We start from the raw sequence: 18,527 nt of genomic DNA, 5'->3' as shown, positions 1-18,527 counted from the left end.
GGGAATCGGCTTCTCATCATGGGAGTTTTCATACAAACAGCTTTAATATCCACTCATTCATTCTCCTATGACTTGAAAAATGTGTCTCTTTTTTGATCGCTAACAACGTGGTATCTAGTCAAAAGTAATCTTCTTGCCCTCGAACTTGGCATTCTGCGTCTTCTCCTTGGCAGCCTTGGCCATTTCCCAAGAAGCGTGCAGAGCACCAGTATCGTCTCGCTTTGGCTTCGCCGGTTTCGGCGGCGGCTTGGGAGCAGCTTCGACGGCCGGCTCGAAGGACCTAGATGGGGCCGAGCCGCCGCCAAAGTTGTTGCGGTGCGGAGGCCTGGAGTCCCTGGAGTTGCGATGAGAAGGATTGGCTGGGGCCGACTCATCAAAGTTGCGTTGGCGGTCGGGATGGACACCCTCGGGGGCGGGTTCTGCCGCCTTGTCTCGTTTATCGAACGCGGATTTGATGCCTTGCTTCCAAGGCGCGCCGTGCTCGTTGCCGACGGCGCCCCTCTTGGGATCCCAGCCTGCGTCTCTCGAGTCCTTGGGCTTGTTGAGATGCTTGGCCTCCTGCTTGAACTTCTTTTCCCAAATGGCTTGGCGGGCGCGCTGACCGCGTCGGTTATTGCGCGCAGGGGCAACATCCACATCAGAAGCATCGCTTTCGCTGCCAGAAATGTATCCACCCATCAACGAAGGTAAGAAGGTAGAGTCTCCGTCCCTCGTAGCGACAGGCTTTGCCACGCGCTTCTTCTTTGGCGGTGGCGTTACTGCTTCGCTGTCTGAACCGTCACTTTCCTCTTCCTCATCTTCCTCTTCTGCCTCCTCCTCCTCATCTTCTTCCTCGTCGTCGAGATCCATGGCATTGTCATCGTCATCAGCTTCGGATTCTCCTCCGGAGAAGTAGTCAGATGGGCCTCGAACTTCGGTCTGCGATCCTTTCTTAATGGCGGCAGAGCGACTGTTCTGTAAATCGTTCTCGTCGCTTTCCAGATAGTCTCCTTCGGAGTCGCTTGAGCCACCTAGCAGAGCCTCATACCGCGAGAGAGCCTTTTCTTCCTCGTCTTCGTCGTCGGATGCATGTCCCTCGTCACCAGAAACACCACCCCATTCATCCTCGCTTTCCTCGTCGGACTCGGCAGGTTTCTTCTGTGTCTTCGACTTCGTGCTCTCGACAGCGGTCTTGGCTTTGCGCGCTGGCTTTTCTTCCCTGTCGTCAGCCTGCTCCTCCTGCTCCTCTCTCTTAGTGGCCTTGCCCTTGGCCCCCTTGCCCGCCTTGCCCGGGAGGTCAACCCGCAGGCTTAGGCAGGTAGCCTTGACGGCCTCATCCAGTACGTCCTTGACCTGCTTTCGGTTACAGAGCCCACTGGTGACATTGTGCAGGGCGCTGCGCTCGTCCTCGGTGATGTTGGGCTTCGGCACGGGCTTAATGGTCTCGGGGAGGTGTGGCGACTCGGCGACGCCTTTGATTTTGAGTAGCTGGGAGCAGAGGATAGCATGGGCCGCTTGGTGAAGGTCGAGGCTCTGTATTTTCATTCTATGTCAGCAAAGAGAAAGGGGCAAAAAGGTTGGAAACAGGACTGCGCACCTTCAACACGGCTACCTCCCTCTCCAGTCGCTCGACTTTGTCCGGGTTTGCTTCGCGCACTCTCTTGGCCAAGCGTTGGCGCTCAAAGCCTTTGGAAGTCTTCAATGCGCGGAAAAGCTTGACTTCGAGATCCTGGAGCTGCGCATCCAGCTTGGGCTCGTGTCTCTTTCGCTTGACCATTTTGTATGTTGGCACCTGGAATGGCTTATTTGGACGGACTTCCAAAGTGTATACGATTTCATGCAAGATCTCGTCAAAAAATTTGGCCTTAGCTCTGCGCGACCCTGGGAGGTTTGTTGCTAAGCCATTGCACTTTAAAGTGGGCCCGTCAATTGAAGCCGAGCAGGCCGCTTTGAAGCTTATCGCAACTACGAGTCTTCTCCCAAATGCTCATATTCCGCACGCCCCGGAGTCGTCTTTCCTTCCGAGGGACTCAACTTCAGGAATTGTCCTCTACCATGCCTCTACCTCTACTAGAGCTGAGTAACTGACAAATCCTCGGCCCCGAGACTATGCCGAAAGATAGTCCATCGTCATCCCACCCCACTCACTGAGGGGCATCGTGGCGGGGTTGCAACTCCTTGAGCCTGTCCCGTTCCGAACGAGGACTCCGGGATGCGCTTCAAGGACAACCTAATCTCTATCAAGCATAACGCCGTGTAATCGGAAAGCTTGATAAGGCTGGAGATCCGATGCTATGATACTTGGATATACGCTAGGCAGTTGAATACCCTATCTGAGGCCAAGTGGAACCTCGGTATTTCTAAGCATTCATCTCAACATCTCGTAAAAATACATAGTAGGCCGAGGTAGGTAGGTAATATAAGTATGTGCTTGGGAACCCTGCTCGACACTTGACCAGATCTACCAAATACACCTCAAATCCTAGACAAAAGTTGACAGCAATCTTGAAATCATGTCGTCTTCTCAACCAACAGCCGGTCCGTCGGTAGCTGCCGGCGATATCTTCAATGTCAATGGCATGGTTGCGGTGGTAACGGGTGGTGGTACAGGTATGCACTGCTGAGGAGGCCGGCTTTGATCACATGCACTAATTCCATTTGCAGGCATCGGTCTGATGATGGCCAAGGCCTTGGTGGAGAACGGAGCTGCCAAAGTCTACATCCTCGGAAGACGCGCGGAGGTTCTCAAGGAGGCAGCGGGGACTCTCGGCAAGCCTTCCGTCGTCGTACCTCTGACGTGCGATGTGGCGTCCAAAGAGAGCCTCAAGGCCGCCGCAGACCACGTCAAGCAGGAAACCGGCTTCGTCAATCTCCTGGTGTGCAACTCGGGCGTGAGCGGGCCGTCGACGAAGCGCGCCAGCCCGGACATGAGCGTCGCCGAGTTCGCCGACGAGAACTTCGGCGTGCCCATGGAGGACTTCACGCAGACCTTCGCCGTCAACACCTCGGCCGTTTGGTACACGACCATGGCCTTCCTGCCACTGCTGGACGCCGGCAACAAGAAGGGCAACGTGTGGCAGAAGTCGCAGGTCGTGGCCACGAGCAGCATCGCCGGCTTCAACAAGGTCAGCACGGGCGGCTTCGCGTACGGCCAGTCCAAGGCGGCGTGCACGCACCTCATGAAGCAGCTGTCCGTCAGCTTGCCCACCTTCGACATTCGCGCCAACGTCATCTGCCCCGGCCTCTACCCGAGCGAGATGTCGGCCCCCATTATCGGGCGCCAGGGCGGCTTCGGCAAGGAGGCTATCCCACTGGAGCGCCCCGGTGACGAACAGGACATGGCCGGCGCCATCCTGTACCTGGCCTCCAGGGCCGGCGCCTACTGCAACGGCACCATTATTGTGTCTGATGGCGGGCGGTTGACCACCTTCCCTTCGACATTTTAAAACTCACCAGAGACTTTAATTCACTTTACATATTTGTAGGTGCTCAAGAGACAAATTTTCAGAGATTTCTAGCGCAGCTAGTATAAATTAGACGAACCAGCATATTGTCCGACGGGTGCAACATACTTTCTCTATATCAATTCAAGTGTTCCGTCGACCAATTGATAGGGCACTTGACATTCGTCCATCAACAGAATCAGCTTCATTTTCTCTTCTGCGCCCGACCTGAGCCAGGACATGTACAACATATTTTGCATGTCCTCGCACTTTTTCTCATAATTAACATCACACAAGCACCTTTTAATTTTCGTCAGCATAAGTCTTGTGGTAGGGCAGTGCATTGTCATATTAGAGGCTCCAGGCAGTCAGTAAACTAACGTGTCCCATTGCTCTCTGAAGATATGCTGGAAATAAGAAAGGAATGAAACTCGAAAATGTTACTTACATGTGTGTATCGCCATCTGCATCCAGACCAGGCACGGGGTGGAATTCATTAGAGGCACTCACCTCGGGCTGTGATGGCGCGATGACGTATTTCAAGTGCCTGCGAGACGCTTCTTGTTGTTGATGCTGATACACCGGCTTGGGCTGGTGGTGCCTTGGTTGCTGACCTGGACGGGGCCAGTGGTCGATGTGATCAGCTGTCCTCGGCGTATGTGCGAACTTGCAGGATGAGCCGAAACGGCACGTTCCGGTCTGCTTCCAATACCTGCATTCCTTCTGAGTAGCAATGGGCTCTGGAAGGTAGATATCTTCGCCGCCGAATGGATACTCTTCTTCGGGGATGGAGTCCTCGTAGATTAGGCCTTGAGTGAAAACGTTACTAGGATGACTGGCCGGAAGACCTCGAGACTTGCTGCGAGTGTAGATGCTGCCGGAGCGCCCGGACCGACGACCTTGACCCATGGTAAAGACCTGTCGGACCTGTACGGAACTTGCGGGGAGAATGTTTATGCGTAGCTATCTGAGAACTGTGGAAATAGAATCCGAGGTGGTCTCGAAGTAAAAAAAGTATGACCTAGTATGCCACTTGAAAAAGGCTCCAGGCCGGTGTATTGAAGAGGACTGATATAGTAAACTGAATTAGTAAATTAACAGGGGTAGAGGGGTGGTACTTGTACCAACTGACTGAACAATCTCCTTTATACTCCTTTGTGTGGAGTCTAGAACTATTAGCATTGTTACACGGACGAAAGGCAGGCCGTTGCGGCTTTGTCTCCTTTCAGGCGGCAAAAACCCATATACTGTCCCCTTAATCAAGGAAAACGTGACACAAGAACACGGCACGTTACAAAGACTAGAAAGAGAATAAGCACAGGGGACATTTGTATTGCACGACTACTACAAATCTCTTTACGACGAATTGTTTTTCAGAATATCTATTTCTCTCGCTCAATACTCATTCCCCCCTATCCAAAAGGAACCTTTAAGCCAACCTGGTCCTACGTGTTGCCCGTTATCTATTGTAGACCAATGCGACCGGTAAGCCGCGACCAGATGAGATTGTCCGCAAAGGCAACATCGAACGGGTCGATATCATCCCTACGCAAGTCGACCGCGTGCTCGAAATCCACGATAAATACCCCTGAGCCGTCCCGCTTCACCAAAACGTTGGACCCGTGCAGATCACAGTGGGCGACGCCCGCTTCATCATGAAGCGTATCCACGGCATCCCGGACCATGTTGAAGAGCCTTTCGTTGACAAAGCCCACCTCGTCAAGGGTAACGGCGTCCTCGACAAGCTCGCTGACATAGCCAATGAAGCCCCGACCCTCTTCGAAGACCACCCCCAGGAAGCGGGGGACGATGTCGGGGGCGGCGGCGGCGGCCTGCTGGTACATGGTTATCTCGTCCCGCATATTGATGGCGGCGTGACGAGCGCTGTCATACTCAGGGTCGCTGGCCAGTCCTTCGGGGAAACTAACGATTTTCATAAAGGCGTTGATCCACGTACCTTGGGTCTGGACTTGGCAGATCCACGTGCGATCCTCCAGGCGGACTTCTGGGTTAGAAGTGACTTTTCTTATTCTTCGAATATTTGCGTAGTTGAATACCCGTTCATCGGTGGGAATAAAAACGCTCTTGAACCGACGTTCTGGGCACCATACCCAGACGGGTGGCTTTGTCTCGTCGTCGGAGTTCTTCGCAAGCTTCAACATATTAGTTGTCTCCATCAGCCCCGAGGGAAAAGGTGGCAAGACCAGAGCCGGCTTCCCCGGAGTCCCATGGCCTTGCCATCCTTTGTCGAAGACCCCTTCGCCCACCTCGACGTAGGCAGGGGACTGTTCGTCAAAAAACACCTTGATGTAATTAGGGATACCGAATGGCGCAACAGCCAGTAATTCAACTGTGGCGTTCTCTTTTGTGACAGACATGTTTCCAGAAGACTTCTTTTTGGTTTGGCCAATAATGTACAGATACGACATGACCATGGCATCTATATACTTATCAGTAATGAGCTACACAGAATGCTTGTTCACCTCACATATGGAGTGAAAAGGGAAACAAAGGTATGTTTTGCGAAACAAGGCCATTGAGCTGTCAACACATGGAGTACTATACAGTTGATTTAGTGCAGATGTTGCCTATTTACGAGGTTTCAGGTACTACCACAAGGACTTGCTTGGATTTCGAACCGCATTCGAGTTACTAGTCGGTGTTTCTACATCCCGATCGTATCTTTGGGACTATTATCGCAGTGGAAAACGGACAATAGTAAACAACGCATGTATTGTCTTAAATACTTAGGCCTCAATTATATCGTGCCTTAGGCAACATGGCTGATTATACTCCCGACTGCCTTGCTCAGGGATAACTTTAGGAACCACCCCTTGTCTTGACAGACTCCTGGGGAATATATCCCCGTTGACTTAGTACATGTAGGACCCCATGGGACGTGTTCCCATTTGCCGCTATCGATGCTCCAGTTCATGATATATACCATCTTGACTAGGACTACTTTTGCTTCCATAGGTCCAAGGAACGTGTACATATTTCAGAATCGGCCGCAGCGCCGCGGCTGATACCGCAAGGATGGCAAGACCAAGTTCGATGTCTGCCCACAGCAAAAGGTCGTAATGTAGATCCACCGCTTCCGCAGCTGTCGCATGCACGAGTTTTATGATGACGACGAGCTTGACAAGGGTTGCAGAACTCGCGCTTTGGTGAGAAGTATTAGTTACAATGGTTTCCAATGAAACTACTCACGACCATGGAAACTTACAAGGCACCCAGACCTAATAGAAGCAAAACTGATGCCTTCATCTTGAAATTCATCTGGACGTCCCAGAGCATGTACACCGGCAGGAGGGCGTAGAAGTAGTCGATGACGATGTTGGTGCTCGTGCGGAAGTAGCCCATGCTTGAGCACGTCGCCGAGCCCGCATAGTTGCTGGAGCCCTTGGTCGCGCACAGCCAGGACGAGAACAGCGTCATGACGATGGTCCAGAGCGCCACGATAACCATGGACGCCAGGAGAAGCCAGCGCATGCGCTTCGTCCGGGCGATGCGGAGCAGGACCAACGCGACGGCGAGCTTGACGAGGCCAGACGAGATGTAGATGGCCAGCTGATTCGCGTAGTAGAACTATCCGGTGTAACTGTAAGCTAGACTGGATGCAAACGAACGGGTTAACCTACCTGCGTTTCCCGGGCTTTGTCGTAGTACAATTGTTTGTCATCGGCCGCGAATCCGTAGGCCATTGAGGTGAAGCCCATGGCGCACGAGATGACGAATCCCGTGTAGGTCAAGCAGAGGAAGAAGTCGTCCAGCCCGAATGCGTTCTGGCCCAGCATCCTTGCGCGCACGTAGACCCGAGCCGCCAAAGCGATGCCGTCAACGACTATGAAGGTCACCATCGCCCCTAGGAGTTTCCCACGATATCCGGCCATGATTGTTGCTGTAGTAAAAGCATGAACTGTTTTCTGCTGGCTACATCATCAAACGCTTCGGAGGTCCCTGGTGTTGCTGAGAGATATGAGCGTCGTCTGCGATATGAAAAGTCGCGGATTGATTAATGGGAGCAGGCCAAGCAGAGTGAGGTTGGTAAACATAAAATGGGTTGCCATGATCTCCAGTGAATCTATTTTGGGGTTTGTGATCTGCTGTGTAACATTGGTTGGTCACCCGAACCCCCTTCATCCCGGATCTGACAGCACCACTTTCTCCCACTTTGGAGTTGGTGGCCCGAAATGCTGTACGGAGGAATAAGCATAGAATTCCATCCGGTAGACGGGCCGATGCGCATGCTCGTACTGTACTGACTGGCAGTCGGCCAGTCCCTTGCGAATCCCTTCACTGCCGGCAAGCAACATACCAGAGCTTCTTTGCTGTTGCCAATCACATGGCAGGATCAGCAAACAGGCATCCATGGCGCAATCTTGTGGATCGGCCCGTATATGCAGGTGGCTGTCAGACCAGAAGTTAGGCTATATATGTATGTACGGGTCCATGCATGTCTTTATGGATTTGCTATGGATTTGCTGTGGGCCGTCATGATGTTGTTGGTGATTCCTGCAGGTCGGACGGGGCTGGTGGCGTTTGCTTCCGCTGATTGATTTGGCGACCAACAAATAAATCATCCGACGGAGGAAATTCCACGTACTTTCGCAAATACAACGTAAAAGCCGAACACCCCCAAAAAATGAGATTGAGGCAGCTCATGAACTGAATCAAGCTCTTTGCAAGTTGGAAATTGGGTGATTCGCAATGAAGCTCAACGTAGTCGCATTCGCCGGCTTGCTGGCTTGTCTCAACGCCGACATCTCCGCCGCCGCCGATGTCCGATATTCAACATGGATGGCATGGAGCATCATGAACAGAGGCCAGGGCATCATGACCGGCAACGGAGGGTCGTCGGAGCCGTTGCAGGCGGGTTTCACCCAGAAGGCGCTCACGGGGATCCTTGACAAGTACCCCAACGACCCTCTCGCGCCGCAATTTCGGGACTACGTGCACAAGAGTGCTGCGTCCGTGGCCCAGTTCATGCTCAATGCCACGCACGATGCCCTGGCGTACCCAATGGACCGCCTCTCCAACGGGAACGCTATTTTGTCCTTGTCCAACGGGCCCAAGACAAACAAGACCGCCGCGTTTACTTCAGCAGCGGCGGCCCTGCGCCAAAGCATCGACCTCAATCGCCGCAACGCCGAGGGCGGTTTCTGGTATTTCGTGTACCCGAATTGGAGCTATTTGGACGGCATGTACTCCTTGGCTCCCTTCTACGCCCTGTATACTACCGGTGGCAGCGACAATCCCGAATCAGCAAAGGCCTTGAACGAGATACAATTCCAGATTGATCTGATCTACAAGCATACCCATAACGAATCGTCTGGCCTCCTGGTGCATGGATACGATGACTCAAAGACAGCTGTCTGGGCTGACCGAAACACCGGCGCGAGTCCGTACGTCTGGGGTCGCAGTCTAGGCTGGTTCATCATGGCTCTAGTGGACACGGTAGAGCTACTGCCAAAGTCGGCATGCAAGGAAAGGAACCACCTCCTTAAGAAGTATAACGATCTTGCAAGCGCCGTACTTAGAGCCGTGGACCCGGCCACAGGGGGCTGGTGGCAGATCATGAACGAGCCGGGACGAGCCGGGAACTACATTGAATCAAGTGGTGAGTCATGAGGTCCAAGCAGCCTGAGTTACATTCTGGCGAACTAACAAGAGGACCAACGCAGGCAGTGCAATGTTCGTATCTGCTTTACTCAAGGGGGCACGAATGGGTTACTTGAAGAACGATAGCCTGGCGGCCGAAGCAAGAACCGCCGGTGTGCGCGCACATGGATATCTGACTGATACGTTTGTCACCAAAAACGAAACGGGCCTGTTGGACTACAACGGAACCGTCTCGGTTTGCAGCTTGAACTCCACAGCGTCATACGAGGTAAGTCACCGGTCGCATTGATAATCGTCTACGCTCAGCGATTCCTAACCTCAGTGCAGTACTACGTTGGTCAGCCTTTGCTTTATAACAGTGTTCATGGAAGCGCAGCCTACATTCTTGCGTCGCTGGAGGTGGAGAGGCTTGGCCAGTAGTCATGAGTTCAGAGCAATTATAAGGGTGTCTATGAGAACCCTAATGGAGATATGACAGCAATATTCGCGACACTCTGGACGGTGACCCTTCTCTACAGGGCGCGATCTTGCTGTACAGCTCCAGGGCGTAGGGGCTAATGCGCCTACCGTACGGGGGTTGGGATATAATGCTGGGGCGCCGTCTTTCGCTTTTCCTATTGATATGCGAGACGGACATCGTCCCCCTTTTAATAAACTTGTCCTTAATCCTACATAGTAGTGCCGTCGTTGCGGGGCTTCGTCCAAGATGCTAGCACCTGTGCATTTAGTTAACGATGCCATAATAAAGGCACACATGATAAGCCTAGATTGAGTTGACACCGAACTTGTCGATTTACGAATAGCCACTTCACGGGCATATAATTGCACCCCCCAACACGTCTCACTACACCCTTCGTTTCGAGATGTAAACGGGCCAGCCGTGCGGCACCACGGTGAACCAAGCCGACCACTTCCACTCGGCCCCGGGAACCACCTGCCGAATCTCGTAGTCGCGCACGATGGTGGCGCCGATCTTGGACAGCTGCATGCGCGCGACGTGCTGGCCGGGGCAGCTGGCGTAGCCCGCCCCCCACGGGATGAAGAACTTCTTCTCCTTGACGGCCGCGTCGGGCGCGAACCAGCGCTCCGGGTCGAAGTCGCGGGCGTCCGGGCCCCAGATCTCCTTGGACGCGTGGATGACGGAAGAGTTGACGGTGAGCGTGACGCCTTCCGGGAAGAAAGCGTTTCCAATCGTTACGCCCCCTTGGGAGCCACTCGCGGCAAGCCCACTGGAGTTGTTGCAATGGTCAGCGGCTCAGGGATAGTTAGATTCGTAACGGATCGGAATGAGAACCTACTTGATACCGGAGCGAACATGCGAAGACCCTCCTTGATTGCCGCCTGCAAATATGGAAGCTGCGTCGCGTCTTCGTAGGATATGATGTCATCTTGACATCTTCCCAGCTTTTGGGCATCGGCAATCTCGTCGGCAATGCGCCCCCAGCCCGTCGGGTGGCGGAGGAGGTGGTAAACGAAGCTCTGCAAGCCGGCTGAGACCGTGTCGGAGCCCGCACCGACGTTGGCAGTGGCGAAGCTCTGGAGACAACGGAGGTCGAACAGCGTAGACCCATCCTTCTCGGCCCTCTCAAGGCCCCTGAACCAGTGGGCAGCCAGGTCGGCGCGCGCGTCCGGGTTCTTGCGCCGCTCTGCCAGAGCTGCCATGGTGGTGTCGAAGAGGTGGCCCATGGGCAGGATGCCGAGCCAGGTGGTCAGAGGGTTGGCGAAGAGCCTGTGCAGCCACTGCATGTAGCCGACGAAGGAGATGTACACCTCCAAGCCTACGTTCATGGCGATGGAGTGGTTGACGTCCTCGCCCCTGTCCATGAAGCCAAAGGGCTTGGAGAAGACGACCTCGCCCGTGATGTCGAAGGCGACAAAGGTGAAGAACTCGTCCAGATTCATGGGCCGCTCGTTGTCGGCGTATCTGTCCATCCACCCGAAGAACTTGCGCATGGTGGCGTCCATGGCTGGCTCCGACTTCAAGACATTGTGCAGCAAGTATCCGGCGCTCAAATACTTGGAACATTCGTGCTTGTCCTTGGGGTCCAGCAAGGAGAAGGGCGTGTAAAAGGTGTAATCCGGGAATGCGACAATGGAGTACCATTGACCCTATCATGGAGACGGTGTTAGTGTCAATATCATAGTCAGTCCATCGGATGGAAAGCCACAAACTTTAGGAAGTGTCGTTAGAAGCAATGCTTTGACTGCATTGGGGTGGCTGACGCTGACTTCATTGTGTGCCATCCGCACGAAATGGCCTGACAATCGTGTTCCATGACTGTCAGCAAAAACATTCATTCGCCCGTCGCAGATTCGGCAAAACTGAACTCACCATAGCGGTCATGCTGCTCGATGAGCTTGAGGTTCTGCTTCCCGCTCCAGATCTGGCCTAAGTGCCATAGTCGCGAGAACGATGCTAGAAAGGGGCCAGGTATTTGGCTGATGGGCGAGAGGTAGCGCCGTCTTACAGACACTAGGAAAACGACGGCCGCAAGGAGGAGTCCAAGGTGTGCCACTACGGAAGCCCATGACAACTTTTGCGCATACTGGACAATATAGTCAATCCTCAAACCTCCCGTCAACGTCATATCTGGTTCTGTCGGTTACGTTTGGTACTGCTGAAGGATCGCAAAACCAACATAATTAAGTGTTGGATATATCGAACTTTTCTCCAAAGCTCTTCGTGCAGGCAGAGGTCAGATGTGTTGCGAACAGCGGCAATCTTTGACGCCGTGATAACACTTTTGATGCATGGAAGAGGAGAGTGTTGCAGATCACTCTTACCCCTCTTGTACTGCTCTGCAGCTAAGAGTGGTGTCGATGACACCTCTCGACCCAGAGGAATGGTATATCTGACAGTCTGCTGTAACGTTAGTAAGAACCCGCCCATTGTAGCATTTGCATGCCATGTATCGTGGTAGACGCCAACCTGGAAGGTGTCAGATTAATCCAATCACGAGACAGGTCCTCTATCACACAGCTTACAATGACACCTGTGCTACAAGGCAGATGTTGTGTCCTCACGTTGGCCATCACCACCCTACTCCGTACAGCTGTGCCAATGCGGCGTGGTCGGTTTCCAGGTTGCTTCGCCGCATTACTGGTATGCGTACTTCCAACAGTGCCCGGCGATATGTCTTTTAACGCCGACCGCCTATCCTGGCATGGGAAGTCAAGCGGCCGGACCTTCTTAGTACTCCATTGAGGTATCATAGCTATGACAAGACTTTGTAAGATCTACTTCCTTTGTGCGTGAGGGAGGAGCCTCCTCGATGTTTTCTGAGTGTGTTCGCCATGTTCGTTCAACCCTGAAGTTGGGGGAAGGGGGCGCAGTATGAGGCGATAGTCGGCCATGCGGGTTCAAGTCATTGCGATACCAGGTGTGAAGCAATTGCAACTGTGCTGTTGGCTGCCTAGCTGCTTGGTGCTGTCAATTGTCCCATTTTACATGATGTTGTCAGTTGCGCATCAGTCAAGGATAATAAGAAAGAACTGAATTGACGACAGGCGACTCATTAAACGGCTAGTTCGTACCTGCCGCCTATCCGCCCAGCTTGGTTAGCCCACTAACCCACTGAAAACTGCACTGATCTTTCCCTCGCGACCCCCCGAATCAGCGCTGCAAGTGCACACTGGAAATCTCGAAAACAAAAACAAAGATAACGTCAATGTGACCCCGCAAGACGGATAGTTAATTTGGCACAATTAATACGTGTATTTAAGACTCTATCCTCTAGATATTGCGTGCTAGCCCCTTGCGGTGGATCGATCTGTCTCCGTCATCTCTATGTCGTTCTGTGCAATGAGCCTCGAGTCCGACCCTTCTATGTAAAGATCATACATCCCGAGTTCAGGCCTCTCCACACATCGAAAGATCCACAACGGCTCTCCCTTCCTGTCAGACAACGGCTTGCCCTCGGAAGATGTCGGATATGATCGAAGCTGGTGATGTGGGCGGTTCATCGTCATTTCCCGTAGGACTTGAGCCACAGCCAGGGGGCTATCCGGGGGCACCACCACGCGGTTGGCCCAGACGGCCATGAAGACCTCTAGGGTGAGCGTCATGCCGATAATCAGCAGCAAGATGAACAGAATGATGGCGGGGTGCGTGATGTCCAGTTCGATTCCACGACGAGGCGCGTCGCCCGGCACCTTGATGAACTTGTTGTTGTCGGCGAAAGCGGCCATGGCACCGATGGAGAAGCGCGAGATGATGTTCGCTAGTTTGTCCGAGGTGCCATTTACAGCACTTCCGAATAAACTCTCGGACGGATATGTCTGGAATTGGATCAAGGCATCGTCGGCCGATACCAAAGACGAAGCGCCGTAGCCTTGCAGCGCGATGGAGCCGGCCACGAGCGCTCTTAGACTGGTGCTAGCCTGATGCTGCGGCATCGCGGCATTGGCGACGGGCCCTACCGTCACATTGCATTGATAATACCACGGCGAGCGGGACGACGCCTCAAAGGCTTGAACGATGGCACAACCCTCGCCACAGGATTGTGAGGTATCGCAAATGTACATCGTTGCGTTAACGCCAATTCTCAACGGTATCGACACGTTGGTGGTGCCTTGGGGCATAGCGACTGAGATACTCTTCCCGTTGCCGTCGCCTCCCGCCACGACAGGCCAGGCATTGCACTTCGTCGTGGCATCGATCGTCCTTTTTGTCGAAACAGATATGATGCTCTCATCGTCTTGCTTCGCGGGATCGATCGATAGCTCTTTGAAGACGTAACGACAAACGGAGCCCTCGCAATACATGGGCGTATCACCCGGCCTTACGATTGTCTTTTGATCGGGAATGGTGCTGAAATTATCCCCGGGCATGAATGCAGTGGAGATGATGCCGTAACTGTTCTATCCGTGAGCTCCAGGCTAACAATAAAAATATGCTTTGGCATATCATAGGAATATCCTTCTGGAGGTGAGACTTACTTGTTAACCATGAATTGTTGGGCTTCGATGTTATCAGACGCGCTTGTCTCATTCACAATGTTTCCAGCCTGGATGGAGGACAGATTCGGAATGAAAACCTCACTACCTGGTACCATCAAAGGCCATTTCTCGGCAGTATCTGTAGAGTAACACAATCCAATTGAGGCTACCGCCACTTGCGACCCCTGTATATATCGCTCTCCATCAGTGACAAAGCTCAGGCGAAAGTGAGGGGCGGTACAACTTACAAGGAGCACGAGACCCCAGAGCAGAACAGCAATGTGGATGGACTTGCGACGTGTTCGCCAGGCCAATTTCAGGAGAGACATCATGCTGTCGGCTTGCAGGATGTTCTCGACTTTGTGTCTGGATCGAAACCGGCGGCTCAAGATCCACCATCTCAGATCACCCACCATCCCATCAAGACTGGTCGCGACGGCGATACCGAATCCGATTGACAGACCCGTTGTGGCGCCATTGAAGACCTTTATTCGCGTCAGAATCAATCTGAACCTTCTGCGCCTCCATTATGATGAACTTACCCTCTTTTGAGTGTTTGTCATGACGGCCAGGCCCTGGTAATGAAGCAAGACGCCGTAAAAGATGAAGGCAATGACGACGATCATCATCCATCTGGGGAGGATTTTAGCGACGACCTTCCATGTCGATGGCCTCGTAGCACCGTGTCCCCGGAGCGGTGGTGGCGCCGACGATGATGGATGCGGTCGGTATTCGGGGAGTAGTTGCTCAGCGCGGCCGGAGTCAGACGAGGCGTCGTGTTCTCGTCCTCCAGATCGCAGGTCCATCTTTTCCTGCTCCAATCGGTTCCGAAACGCGTGAAAAGAAAGAAACCCAAATCAATACGCAAATGGGCGAACCAGAGACAGAGAAAAACAGATATCATTCATTACAAAAACAAAAGGAAACGTTCAAAGATGGCTAACACTTTTAATTGTCACGCAGGCACCAAGAAGCCTAGGGGGCCCGGTACCTCAAGGGGCCCGGTACCCGCTAGGCCATGGGCCAGTGCATGAAATGTACTAATGACAGAGGTCTCGGCCCAGCAGGGGGAAACGACGTCCCAGAATGGGGCTGCCGAGACCCCTGACCCGCAGAACCGCGCGCCAAACCCCAACTGGCCGACATACAAAACTCATGATGAGTGCTGATCCGGCTTGGATGCCACTGTTAACTGGCACTTTTATGCTGGTCCCACGTGGCACAGCTGGCCCGGCAAGGCTGAGCGACGAGATCAACACAGTAAGTCGGTACAGTTGTCAGAAATGGCCGCTCCGGACTAATCCTCTGTCTTGGTGTTATCCACATTGGCAGGTCAATTACTGCGAAAAAGGCTTTATCCCACTGATCGCAGCCGGGGCCGTGTTCCTGCGCCCACTTCCATTGCGGTACAGGTGCCGGATAGCCGTCCTGGCAGTGGTCAGTCTGACATGCATGTGTGTACGTGAGGCTGATCGGCATTCGACACTTGTCATTGAGGACGTCGCAGCCCGGGGGACGTGTTTCTTGTTTCACCCAAGCCAAAAACAAGTAACTGGTATCGGGCTGTGTGATTAACAATGGAACGGGTCCGCCGTCCGCTGCCCGTGAGAGAGTGGCTAAAGTAAGGCGGAGCTGAGATGCGGTGGAGTCTGTGGATCCGGCGCGAGAATGGGTTTCAGCTTGGACAGGACCCTATCACCTATTTATGGACGCTGCTTCTGGTCGCCGGGAACGAGTTCGAGAGTCTTGATGACGGGTAGGTTGAGTATCCTCCTTGTCTTTCGTTGAGAAGACCGTAAGTTTATTGATCTTGCTTACGGAATCGACGTTGATCACTGGCTTCAAGCCGGCAATAGTGCAGGTTCATGATAAGTTATGTCATGCCTCGTAACTATGGATAAGGGGAGGTAGAAGTTGTAGTACCGTAAAGCTGGACCAAGATCTGTTCCCCAAGTTAGATCGGACCATTGATCCACAATGGTTGTCCATACCCCCAATAGCTAAGTATTTATCAACTTCTTTCCGCAGAGTGCAGAGCGAGCCTTGCTCTCGAAGTCTCATGATATCTCAACCTCAACCATGCTCCATAAATGAGATCTCCGAACGGCAATCCGTACCCAGAAAACGCGTGGGAGGAGATCTTCTTATCCTACCTCATCAGGATGGTTTCAACACCAAGCGAGATGGCAACATCTCTGCTCCAACCACCAGCCTAATCCCAACCTAGTGGGAAAGTCGGAACCTCTTATAAAGAGGATGACAAGGCCTCTGAATCAGAGAATCCCTTCGGCTTTTTCTCAGGCATGTCGTCAGTGCGCTCTTATTACATGAGCAGTTTCGTAAATCATATCGTAAAAATCTCGATCTCGGAAATTCGGAATATCCAAAGAAGTATTCTTCTAAGAATGGCGAAGATAAGTCCGAATCAGAGGCAAATGAACACAAAACCTCTTGAATATATCCAAGTGATGATGATATAATAATCGAATCAACGACCAGGATCTGGTCTCCGTATACGACGCTGATATGAACCATTTTTGCAGAAGTTCCAGGGTCATATGTAAGTTCATGTGCCAGAGACATGTTCGAGCTGATCGGATCCATGGATCGGACTGTGGTAACTGTCAGGATTTGGAAGGTTAGATGGAGATGTCGGTGACATGATGTTTTAGTGATGACAATAAGAGGAGAGGTTAAAAGAGGTGTCAGTGATTGGAACGGTTTCACTAGATAAGAAAGGGCCAGGTCAGCACCCCTGGAAGCTGCTAAATGATATGATCGCGTTATTACGGTAGCTCCGTGAAGAGAATGCCACTGCATGTTAACATGTTAACCTTGCGTTACCTCCAACGCTTGCTATGGTATCAGTCTCGGTAAAGCCATGCGCTGAAGGTGCAGTACGATGAAGAACAAGTCAAAGCCTTGCCCACTCATCCTGTTCTGTCTCTAGAAGTATGAGATACAGTATCTCACCCACTACATCCACACCACATCATCGAACGAATTGCTCGATCTGCTTCTCACTCCACTCCCAGAATCTTCGCGTCAGGTCTGCGCCACCCTCCCCCTCTGGTTTTGCTGCAAGCTGCAACTCCTTGCAGATTGGCTGCAGGCGTCCGAAAGGGAAGACATAACCAGCCGTGTCCGGGGTTACCTCCGGAGAGAAAGCAGCGAACAGCTCCGTGTATGCGCCGTTGACGGCGGGGTAATGCATCAGAGCCACCTGCAGCCGGAAGAAGAAGCCCTGCTGCGCAAATAGTTCAGACCGAAGATTGCCCGGGTTCACGGGCACCCCTAGGATGCCCTTTGCCCGGAGGCGCTTGGAGAGCTCGTTGGCGTATGCCCACACGCCCACTTTGCTGATGCCGTAGCGGTGGATGCTCGCCTTGGGTTTGTGGTAGTCCAGATTGTCCAGGTCGATCCCCACGTCCTTTTCATGGTACATCTCCGCCGCGAAGGAGGAAACAAACACGACCCGGACTTCGTGGGTATGCGTACTCCTGTCGGCCGCCGTGGTTACCAGGACGGGTGTGAGGAGTCTCGTGAGAAGGAAAGGACCAAGACAATTGATTCCTAGTTGGTTCTCGTAGCCTTGCACCGTCTTCTCCATCTTGTTGTCGTCGGCCGACATGACGCCAGCATTGTTGAACAGGACATGGAGCTTTGTTTCGGACGCAAGGAAGCGTTCAGCCGCGGCTTTCACGGATCGCAAATCCGCCAGATCCAGGGGAATGTAAACCAAGGTCCCGGTGGAGTGGGGCTCGGCCTGCTTGATGTGTTGGATGGTGTCTTGTTCATCTCGGGCTGCAATGTAAACGGTGGCATTTCGTGAGTACAGTAGGCGTGCGACCTCTTTACCAATTCCTGATGTTGCACCAGTGACGATATAGACCTTGCTGGTCAAGTCAGGTAGGTCTTTCTCCACGAAGTCTGGTTTTGGGGGAAGCATTGCGTAAAACCGCTAGAGAATGTTGGCGGCATGACGAATTAGGTTGCTAGATCTGCGGTGTATGGCCAGAGAACGAAATATGGTCAGATAGTCAGATACGCAAAGCAAGATGAAAGAAGGCGAAGACTACACGAGCCCAGTCTCACTTGACTTATTCTCTAAGAATGGTAGGTTCAGGAGTAGAGAATAAATTTATTTGTTAAGGGTGCAATCCTGTTGGGTGCCAACTGATGAGTGATGGGATGCAAGGGATGATTCTTCCCGTGCCGGAGGGATTGGACGGTCACGCTTACAACAATATTCTATGGAAAGGAGCGGCTAAGGATGGACATATACCATATGTTATTAAATTGGGTTAATTATGGCCGATTTCTGTTTTTGGCAGTTTGTACAACGCACCATGATGCAGTTCTGTGCTCGAAACACTGATGAGTGAAATTGCTCAAGCTATCACAAGAATTGGAAAAGAAGTTTCTACACCAGCTTTGTCTTACTGAATTTCAGACGAATTATGAAGTCCTGCTCCTCTTTCACCCCCGATATCCCTAAAATTGACCTTCCCAAGTAAGCCCTGGAAGACTCCAATGTCACCTCAA

General features: G+C 52.6%; 9 protein-coding genes across 9 annotated transcripts; 2 read left to right on the top strand and 7 right to left on the bottom strand.

The window, feature by feature from the left end:
• Positions 1-114: 114 nt before the first annotated feature.
• PG998_013367 (uncharacterized protein) lies at positions 115-1,756 on the bottom strand (the record flags this gene model as incomplete). Its single annotated transcript, XM_066880183.1, has 2 exons — positions 115-1,512; positions 1,577-1,756. 2 exons carry the CDS (start codon positions 1,754-1,756, stop codon positions 115-117), a joined length of 1,578 nt encoding a protein of 525 aa, XP_066724322.1.
• A 736-nt stretch (positions 1,757-2,492) lies between these two features.
• On the top strand, positions 2,493-3,425 carry PG998_013366 (uncharacterized protein; the record flags this gene model as incomplete). The annotated part of the gene is made up of 2 exons (XM_066880182.1): positions 2,493-2,589; positions 2,644-3,425. 2 exons carry the CDS (start codon positions 2,493-2,495, stop codon positions 3,423-3,425), a joined length of 879 nt encoding a protein of 292 aa, XP_066724321.1.
• A 441-nt stretch (positions 3,426-3,866) lies between these two features.
• PG998_013365 (nf-x1 finger and helicase domain protein) lies at positions 3,867-4,331 on the bottom strand (the record flags this gene model as incomplete). Its single annotated transcript, XM_066880181.1, has 1 exon — positions 3,867-4,331. The coding sequence occupies one exon, from the start codon at positions 4,329-4,331 to the stop codon at positions 3,867-3,869; it is 465 nt and encodes a 154-aa protein (XP_066724320.1).
• Positions 4,332-4,885: 554 nt separating this feature from the next.
• Positions 4,886-5,800, bottom strand: PG998_013364 (uncharacterized protein; the record flags this gene model as incomplete). The annotated part of the gene is made up of 1 exon (XM_066880180.1): positions 4,886-5,800. The coding sequence occupies one exon, from the start codon at positions 5,798-5,800 to the stop codon at positions 4,886-4,888; it is 915 nt and encodes a 304-aa protein (XP_066724319.1).
• A 537-nt stretch (positions 5,801-6,337) lies between these two features.
• PG998_013363 (uncharacterized protein) lies at positions 6,338-7,315 on the bottom strand (the record flags this gene model as incomplete). Its single annotated transcript, XM_066880179.1, has 3 exons — positions 6,338-6,584; positions 6,649-7,010; positions 7,064-7,315. 3 exons carry the CDS (start codon positions 7,313-7,315, stop codon positions 6,338-6,340), a joined length of 861 nt encoding a protein of 286 aa, XP_066724318.1.
• Positions 7,316-8,132: 817 nt separating this feature from the next.
• PG998_013362 (glycoside hydrolase family 105 protein) lies at positions 8,133-9,464 on the top strand (the record flags this gene model as incomplete). The annotated part of the gene is made up of 3 exons (XM_066880178.1): positions 8,133-9,042; positions 9,107-9,312; positions 9,372-9,464. The coding sequence occupies 3 exons, from the start codon at positions 8,133-8,135 to the stop codon at positions 9,462-9,464; spliced, it is 1,209 nt and encodes a 402-aa protein (XP_066724317.1).
• Positions 9,465-9,888: 424 nt separating this feature from the next.
• Positions 9,889-11,632, bottom strand: PG998_013361 (uncharacterized protein; the record flags this gene model as incomplete). Its single annotated transcript, XM_066880177.1, has 4 exons — positions 9,889-10,273; positions 10,360-11,153; positions 11,217-11,302; positions 11,377-11,632. 4 exons carry the CDS (start codon positions 11,630-11,632, stop codon positions 9,889-9,891), a joined length of 1,521 nt encoding a protein of 506 aa, XP_066724316.1.
• Positions 11,633-12,791: 1,159 nt separating this feature from the next.
• On the bottom strand, positions 12,792-14,788 carry PG998_013360 (uncharacterized protein; the record flags this gene model as incomplete). Its single annotated transcript, XM_066880176.1, has 4 exons — positions 12,792-13,899; positions 13,983-14,050; positions 14,231-14,467; positions 14,525-14,788. 4 exons carry the CDS (start codon positions 14,786-14,788, stop codon positions 12,792-12,794), a joined length of 1,677 nt encoding a protein of 558 aa, XP_066724315.1.
• A 2,186-nt stretch (positions 14,789-16,974) lies between these two features.
• On the bottom strand, positions 16,975-17,931 carry PG998_013359 (short-chain dehydrogenase; the record flags this gene model as incomplete). Its single annotated transcript, XM_066880175.1, has 1 exon — positions 16,975-17,931. The coding sequence occupies one exon, from the start codon at positions 17,929-17,931 to the stop codon at positions 16,975-16,977; it is 957 nt and encodes a 318-aa protein (XP_066724314.1).
• Positions 17,932-18,527: the final 596 nt, after the last annotated feature.

The sequence above is a fragment of the Apiospora kogelbergensis genome (assembly GCF_038363985.1).
Source record: "Apiospora kogelbergensis strain CBS 113332 chromosome Unknown utg000009l_segment0_segment0, whole genome shotgun sequence".
NCBI lineage: Eukaryota > Fungi > Ascomycota > Sordariomycetes > Amphisphaeriales > Apiosporaceae > Apiospora > Apiospora kogelbergensis.
This window is presented reverse-complemented; position numbering and strand designations above follow the sequence as displayed.